The 9069-nt window shown below is 37.4% G+C and overlaps 1 protein-coding gene across 1 annotated transcript; it reads right to left on the bottom strand.

The window, feature by feature from the left end:
- Positions 1–1160: 1160 nt before the first annotated feature.
- On the bottom strand, positions 1161–2908 carry LOC127988363 (uncharacterized). The gene is made up of 2 exons (XM_052591107.1): positions 1898–2908; positions 1161–1370 (listed from the first exon to the last, which is right to left on the bottom strand). Exons 1-2 carry the CDS (start codon positions 2669–2671, stop codon positions 1278–1280), a joined length of 867 nt encoding a protein of 288 aa, XP_052447067.1. The 5' UTR covers positions 2672–2908; the 3' UTR covers positions 1161–1277.
- Positions 2909–9069: the final 6161 nt, after the last annotated feature.

The raw sequence follows: 9069 nt of genomic DNA, 5'->3' as shown, positions 1-9069 counted from the left end.
TCATCATCCGAGCCAACGTTTTTGGAGCAAATTTCAAAGCCGCACCCGCCCGCCATGCTTTGCTGATGCGTCTATGCTTTGCTGATGCGAGCCGCAAAAAAAAAAAAAAAAAAAAAAAGCCATTGTCTGTTCTAGAAAGGATGCAGCAAAGATATTTAATGCTAGAGTATGAGGCATAGGCCTACGCTGAGTTTCATTTACAATGAGATGCGCTCGAGTTCACAGTGCAGTGCAAGTGAATGCGGCGCGCTGGTGCTTCCATGTCACGGTTATCATTGTCTGCTATATTTGCTTTTTATTTATTTTTTATTTTAAGAAAGGTTTTCTACAAAGCAAAATTTAATGAAGTGGTAAATATCATGTCTGACGATTTACAAAACTTCATTAAGTGGTAAAAACCATGTCTCCCGATATATTGCGCGTCTGATGATCCTATCTAAAAAATGAAAATAATTTTTGATAAAAAATGTTTGTCAAAAATATTTTAGTGACACGGTTTTGGTGGTTATAGAGTTCTAATGACGGTGTTCAACTATAACCGCCGGTCTCACGGTTATATACTAACCGTCACACCCCTAATTGTAACCAACGTTTTGAAGTCTAAATCTTTGAAGTGCTTCAACGGGCTGTGCAGGATCCCAGCTGAGGATTAGGGTCTTATCTAATAATTATAATTATAATTTATATACTTTTTAACTACAATTGTTAGGATTGAGCTGGGAACTACATCAAGTCGAAAGGTTGCGCTCGATATCGCCGGTGGAAATACGCAAAGATGGCCGGCGAAATGGAGCGCGACCTTTCGATGTGATGATTTAGTTCCCAACTCAATCCTAACAATTGAACTGCATTGATTTGGACTTCAAAACGTTGGTTACAATTGAAGTCCATTATTCAAAGAAAAATCCAGAAATTTTTTCCTCAGACTTAATATCTCTTCCACTGAGGAAAGAAAGACATGGATATCTTGGATGGCATTGGGGTGAGAGTAAATTATTAGGAAATTTTCATTTTGAGGTGAACTAATCCTTTAAGCAGCAATAACTGGTTTGGTGATAGAAAAACAATGAGTGACACAGGCATAGCAAGCAATCTGAAATAGCAATCACGACATTATAGGTGGCTACTAAAGATGAGAGATTACTCCACATAACTTAAGTTTTGGAGTGACTGTGCTGTTACTGACTGGTGCAGAAGCAGAGAATGACACAACACACATTCACTAGTGTTTTCCAGAAACTTTGCTTTGCTTGTGCCCTATACATTCAAAGGATTCGTTAACATTGAATGTGAAACTTACCGAGCATGATGATCCTTGGAGTGACTGGGAGAGACAGCTGGTCCTCTGCGTCTGCGGGAGTGGTAGTCTCCTATGCCAGCAAAGATAAGAGTTACTTGAAACAAGGTAGACTGTATATTATCTCTAGGATAGAAAAAGCTTTTTGAAATTTATTGATAAGGAAGCAATGAGCAATGGTCCTTATTTTTTTTGCTCTGAAGGTTTGTGAAAGGTTTACACAAAAAATTAACTAAGTACCACAATATCTTTATCAATTACAACACTACATCAATTTTCTCTTAATTAAAATATTAATTAAAATATTTTGCTCACAGTGGACAACAGTGACTTTACCCAGCATTTACCCAGGAATTGAGATAGAAGCTTGCACCAAGTGGGTTATATTGTGAGGTGAGGTCTATCAAGGAAAAAGTGCTCAACCACCAATAACATAAACCTGACACAAACCTGTATTTACTTGAAAAACTGGAGGTTTGTCAACCTGCATTAACAATTCTCACTCTAATCAGGGAAATGTGATACAATTGTGTACAGGGAAATGTGACAATTAATTGTTGAAAACTCCAAATAAAAGATTTAAATAATTAAGGAACTTACATCAGCAATGAGAAAAAGTGACTCCTCTTGCTCTTTGAAGTGTGCCAACATCACAAGCATCGCTGCTAGGCCATCAGATCCTTCTCGGTCCTTCTTTATGGCTTCCTTCAGAACAGCTCTTACTTCTTTCCTCCACTTTGTAATCTGACTACTGAAGAAATCCAGGAGTCTTTTACCCTTTTTGTCCATATCTTCATTCAGTCTTGTGTATAGTTCAACATTGGTGAGAGTGGTGAAGTGTGACAATAAAAACTTCTGTGAAAAGAGAAATGGCCACTCTTTACCCACATCCAGAATGCTTGGGGAAGGCTTTGCGTTGATGTATTCCCGCTGTTTGGCATAAGTGATTGCCATTAGGTCTTCTACCCTTCCTCTCTCAGCGCCCTTTAGTCCCTCTCGGCTGAATATATCAATCATCTCAAGCTTCTTTTCCTCTAATGATGCTGATGTTTCCCCATCTGGATAGTCCGCTGGCTGCCAACGAACACACCCATAACTGTCGATTCTTGCACATGTAGCTACTGCTGGCTGGTCATCATCACCATCCTCATCATCTCTCTGGGTGCGTTTGTGCTTCCTCAGACGGGAAAGAGAGTTGCCTCGATTCAAATATTCTACTCTGGTTTTGAGCTGATTTATAACGCTGAAATACCCACATCCAATTAGCTCCCCCTCTTCATTTTTGTCTAAAAAGCTATTTGGATATTTTTGAGTTATAGCTTTAGCCACTACCACACACTCTCTGCGAGTAGGGTTCAAGGAACGCTCTCTCATCGCATCAACAGTGACTTTTATCAAGTGTCTGCGGTCATCCGGAGCTGGCCTCTCACCAGCATCTACTGCTCTTCTAAGAGTCAGCCTCACTTTGTTCCATGGCACCTCAAAACTGTTCACCCATGCAGAGATGGGACTTATAGATGATATGGGGCATGTGCTGGAATAGGCAACTGACAGTGGCTCAGACGATGAAGGGCTCAGCTGGGGATTGGAAGGACCTGCATTACACACTGTGAAAGAACAGAATAGTCAGGTGAAAATAAGGTTTGACCCTAAAAAAAAAATCTAACAAAAGGTTTCTTAGTGGTTTACAATAGTATCAGATGTACTTAAACTAAAACTTAAAAAATAAAATCAAAATGGTGGCCGTCAAGTCCTTATAGGTAGGTCAATATAGGGTTAAACAAACAAAATTTATATAAAATGTTTTTTTTTTTTTTTTTTTTTGATTCTGGTACAGTTCAAATATATTCCAATATACAAACTATAAAAAATACTAAATAACAGACTAAAATGTATTTAAATCTGACCTTGGGAAAAGGGTCATTTCAAAAATGGTTGTCATGGCTTCATCTCAATTACTAATCAGCCTAGATGGGTGATTTGAGGTCAACTGATGGCAAACAAGAAAATTATTTTACATGTTAACATTGAAATATTTTTGATGATGTGCTTTTTTCAGCCGCATTGCAGGTGTATATTAAAATCAATGTGTTTAAAAAAAGAGCAAATGCAATGCATGACTATGTGATCTGCATGGATGGGGGAATATGGGCAATATCTTAAATGCTGTTTTCAATTGCAATGCGACCACTATCCTTCTGTACTGTATTGCACTGTTCTTACATACTTGGGCCTATAATCAAGTGATTAGGCTCTTTGGAAAGCTGTGGGTCTGTAGTTTTGCGTGGAATAACTGTATCTAGTGCAGAGACAGCATTGCAGAGGCAAGAATATAGTTTTTATTTTTCCCGTATATACCATCTTTTTTTTTTTTTTTTTTTTAAAGCAAATTTGGCTTTATATGCTGCCATTAGCAAACAGCAAACTGCACATCCAGAAGGGCATTTATTGCCGCGGGGGATTTCAATAATTCTAACCTCAATCTGTACTCCTCAAGTTCTATCAACATGTCACCTGCCTGACCAAAGGGGACAGAATCTTGGACCAGGTATACACTAACATCCACATATAACCACTTTTTTTTTTTTTTTACTAAATTATGATTGAATGATTGCGGATTTATTTAGTTATTAATTGTAGCTGATCAACTAATATAAGTTAATTAAAAGAACTAATCTCACCTTTCAAGGAATGAATAATTTTTCTGCACTGAATGGGTGTGAGCAGATGTTTGATGTCATCTTCTTGAATAAACTGCAGATCATCTGGTCCTTCAACACCTACTTTCACCAACTCATTGACTAAAGTTTCAAGCTTTGCTTCATCTAGCTGTGGTAGCACGGCCTGTATTGCCTTCTCAATGGAGTCCATTACTCATTCTTCTGAAACACAGAATGATGCAGAGCAACAAGATTAAGACCAAATTGATTATATACAGAAAGAGGGTAATAATCTGCAAGGTTCTCTACAGGCTGTTGGCTTTCCACAGCCTGACAAGGGTGTGGCACTGAACTTTCTTTTTTTTTTTTTTTTGCTCGAAGTAGTGATGGTAAAGTTACTTACTGATTTTCTGGAAGTCCCGATAAGGAGTCTGTGAAGGATCCGCGATTCCAAGATGGAAACTCCGGCAGAGGCCACGGGTGGGAAAAATACATTAACGTTAAAGCCTGTGAAAACGTCTCCGTCGGAGCTCTCACGGAAACGTTTTCGCTGAATTCCTCTCAGGCAAAAAGTGAAAGATATCAACACAAAGACGAAAACAAAATAAATAACTTTACAACCACAAGACAAATCCGTGTATAAAGAAACGTAAATTTGAGTAATAGTCTGTTATTAACGGAGCTTAACGTTAACGGCTGCGAAGACGTCTCCGTCGGAGCTCTCACGGAAACGTTGTCGCTGAATTCCTCTCAGGCAAAAAGTTAAAGAAATCAACACAAAGACGAAAACAAAATAAATACAAGACAAAGCCGTGTGTAAAGAAACTTAGATTTGAGAATTAACGGAACTTGTCTGTCACTGACGACGAGTCAGAAATTCAAGTGCTTCTGCCTCTTTCGCGCTTTTTTCCCCCACAGATTCTAGATCTTTCTGGACTGGGTAAACTCCGCCCACTCTGGCGCTTTGATTTCGCCAAACAGCTCTGGAAACTTGCACCTTTATCTCGCCTGCTTCCGAAGAAAAAAATATATATAACACTGATGTTTGTAAAATAAAAATCCCATGGTACATATTTATGAGTTAACCAGACAGCCCCAATTTTGGCAAGTAATGCACATGACATAGCCTACCCAAAAATAAAAAGGCTCCTGCTCAAGTCATTCTGAATAGACACATAACCAACATATATTTACAAAGCTTGAGAGTTTTGGCTCAAGTTCAAAACTCAAAATTAATCAGATGTTATTAATATTGAGATATATAAGCTCAAAAATAAAAACAACAAATATTAAGATTATATTTATTAAATGTATAAAATATTAATATTTAAATATTAATATACATAATTATGTGAATATACTATTGCAACTTATAACCAATGGTCATGCTTCAGTTCAAATCTGAGGATGATATCTCAAAAAATTATGCGTTTATGAAGCCTATATTTTTTAAACCATGTCAGGAGACTTTGGAGAAGTTTAAGATAAGGCTTATCAAATATTTTATTGCCCTGTTAACACCCATTTACACCCAAACACCCATTTACAGTCACAAAACAAACAAACAAACAATCAAAAAATATTCTTGGAATCTTATGTGAATTCTTTAAAAAATATATATTGTATGGAATAGAAACCTGCAGCAGGTGCATCAGAGTACAAGTTACATGACACATTTTAATTTATTAATATTACACTTTTACTTAAAGCTCACCATCGAGTATTTACATCATATTCTGGTGATGAATTATGAACAACAATAATCTGGAGCCGTCCATGTGAAAGGGGTACAAAGAAAGATATAGTGGCTAAATTGTGATTTTTTTACAGTAATGCATTGACTACTGTGATTTCAACTGTAATGCTTGGACTACTGTGATTTTTACAGTCTTACTGTAAACTTTACAATATTTTACTGTAAAAATCTTATACAGTAATGTTACTGTGAAATCGACAGTAAATAACTGTAGATTTCACAGCCATTTTTTACAGTGTATATATATATATATATATATAACCAATACATTAAATCGTGCTAATTAGTACGAATTCGTCTTGATGAGATTTTAATACATGCAATGAACAAATCGTACAAATTCATACGACCCAGCTCGTACGATATCGTACGATTTAGCCACTTGGTTAATTCGTACGAATTAGTACGAATCCACCGTGATATAGGGTTGAACCCCCAACTGCTCCCCGGGTGCCGCAGCATAAATGGTTGCCCACTGTTCCGGGTGTGCGTTCACGGTGTGTGCGTGTTCACTGCTGTGTGTGTGTGTGCACTTTGGATGGGTTAAATGCAGAGCTGCTTCCGCAAGAGCATTTTCTGTATCTCCACACTGCCGCGGCAGTGTCTACTCCCACAGGAGCCTTTTCTGTATCTCCTCACTGTCGCAGCAGTGCCTTTGCTGTACCTCCCCCAATAATATATATTTAAAAAATCCTTGAATATGCACATCAAAGGTTGCAATTTTTCTGATATTCATTACGTTAAGCCATTTCACTAAAATAAGCTGTTCAGTTTTCCCAAATAGGAGATGTGAATTTCAACAAGGGTTCATGATCAGCTTCGATGCCCCACATTCTCAGTTGCATAAGCCATTGGAGTGGCTACTTGGATAATTAGTGTTGCACGGTGCACCGATACCTACTTCAAAAGTATCGAGATTCTCGGAAATTAAAAACGTCACGATTCCTAAATTTATTAGTATCGATACTTCAAAGAATGACTGCGTTCAAGATTTGTAAAAGACGTATTTCATGTTGGTGTGTGCAACGCACGCTTCCAGTGCCTCCCTATGGACGTCTGTGTTTTTTCTACTCATGCAAGCAGAAAAAAAGCACTACAGCGAATTGTTTGGTCAGACAGTTCATATATAATATCCACATTAATCGGGGATTAAACGTGGAGTTATGTTCTGCATGCTAAATATGAGCGTATCTGCACAGCACCTATAACTGCGCTTTGTATCTGCTGATTGCTGATCGAGATTTACATGCTTGGCTCACTGACCCGGTATACTCATTCATTTAATTCACGAGCGAGATGTATCAGTTCATTCAACTTATTCACGAATGAGAAGATCTCTCGATCTCGTTCAGTGAAGGGCTTATGGGTTCAATCACTACATTCAACAAATCACATGCTCCATCACATCTCGAGTAACTGTTTGAGTAACAGTTCACAGAGCTGTTCACGAGCTGCGCATGCGCTGCTAATAGCGCCGTGCTCGCGCGCTACTGTGGAGAGAGGAACTTCAGTGAACGAGAAATATGAGTCTAGTACCAACGTATCTTCCTAAATAATTTCATAAAAGCGGGACCCGCGGGTTTGGAAAAAAACCGGACCCGCGCATCACTAGGCTGCATGAGCGAGCACAAGTGATACTGTGGCCGCCGGTCCACGACTGGTAGAAAATGATGACGCTTAATAAAGCTCACTGGCTGAGTTTTCTACTCTGAAAGAAAAGGTTGCACAACTGACAGAATAAGTTATAATATCTGAGATATTGCTGCTAAAAAAAAAAAGTATTTATTTTTTTATTTATTTGAATGTCATTGCCTAAATTGATTTATATTTCTCTTTTGACATTTAATCTTCTGACTTCAGAAACATTGTTTAATATAATTGCTGTTCATATTTTTATTCAAAGTTCAGAATCAAGATAAATTTATTACTCTTATGTTTCTTATTATAACTGAGATAATGCTGCTAAATTTATTCTTTCTTTACCTTGAATGTCATTGCTCTATTTTATTTTTTATATTTTTATATTTCATATTTTGTTCAAATGTTTAATATATCTGCTGTTCATATGTTAATTTATTAGTGTGTTATATTATTAGAATGTTGTCCCAGTTTTAAAATAAAGCACAGAAATTATATTTGAGTGTATTTTCCCTGTTCAGGAAAAGTATCGAAAAAGTATCGAAATTCGCAATTCTTGACTAGGTATCGGTATCGAAACAATAATTTTCTTGGATTAACATTACAGCAGCCATTAGCTAAATAAGGCGCGGTCCCTTTAAGAGACGATGAACGCATCCAATATAATACACATCCCATTTTTCCCTCAACAGTTTACTTTCACTTAAGAAGTAACTGACAGTTTTTTCGAGCATAATTTCCAAGGTGGATATTTTGACATATTTTGTATGTATTTGTCTGCACAAGAGCAAAGATAAGCAAATTCGGTGTTCAAGTGTTTTGAGACGCCTTTCTCTGCATGAGCCCTGAACACAAGAAAACAGCGAGTTCTGAATTGGGCTCTTTCACATCTTTTTGTTTGTTCAAACTGCGATTTGTATTTCTTCGTTCATGTGCAGGAAGGACTTTGAGGAGAACTTCGCAGAAGAGAGCTCGGTTCAGTGTCGTTGTCCGTGATACGCGGCTCTCTCTCTCTCTTGTGCGCATCGCATATATATATAATTATCTTATTTATATCTTTTCGTTTCCCCTGTCCGTCCAGTGAGCACTAGTCTCTCAGCGGACGCAGTAAAATACCTATTTGTCTCCTCTGTCGGTCCAGCATACCTGCCAACCTTGAAGAAATTTTCTGATTACTACCCCACCCCCCCCCCCACACACATACACACGCGTGCGCGAACATTTCAGCCCACCGCCAATGTATGCTCCACCATTGCACACACATCTGTGGGAACCTATGAAGATATCTAACACTATAATACATATTATATACATAATATCCTTTCACCAGTTAAGATTTATTAGTTACTCCATAACATATACAAGTAGACCATAAATGTTATACAATTTCTGCAATCACTCCGAACATTTTGTACTGGAGGCATAGCCCATGGAAACTTCTTCCATCTTAAAATCTTGTCAGAAATAAAAGTAAACTGAGGATATTCTTTCTAAATAAATAAATCAAAACATTAAATAAATGTGCAAAACCAGCAGTTATCAATATCAAAATCAGTTTGCAAAAAACAAACAACATTTTTTTTCAATAATTTTCCATGCAAAGTGTTTAAACTTTTGCATTGTTTAACTTGTTAAAGGTTGCAGATTTGGCTTTTTTAAGTAGTGCATCAGTGAAAGTCTCTTTGTAACAAATGCTGCCTTCAATCATGACTTTTCTT

This window comes from Carassius gibelio, chromosome B22 (genome assembly GCF_023724105.1).
Source record: "Carassius gibelio isolate Cgi1373 ecotype wild population from Czech Republic chromosome B22, carGib1.2-hapl.c, whole genome shotgun sequence".
Lineage (NCBI taxonomy): Eukaryota > Metazoa > Chordata > Actinopteri > Cypriniformes > Cyprinidae > Carassius > Carassius gibelio.
The sequence above is the reverse complement of the archived record's forward strand: the minus strand, read 5'-3'. Positions and strand labels throughout refer to the sequence as shown.

Excerpts from the sequence above, each read along its gene's own strand:
- LOC127988363 (XM_052591107.1), bottom strand. The coding sequence starts at position 2,671 with ATGAGAGAGCGTTCCTTGAACCCTACTCGCAGAGAGTGTGTGGTAGTG. Across the intron at positions 1,371-1,897 it reads CACTTTTTCTCATTGCTGAT|GAGACTACCACTCCCGCAGA; the intron begins GTAAGTTCCTTA and ends TTGCTGGCATAG.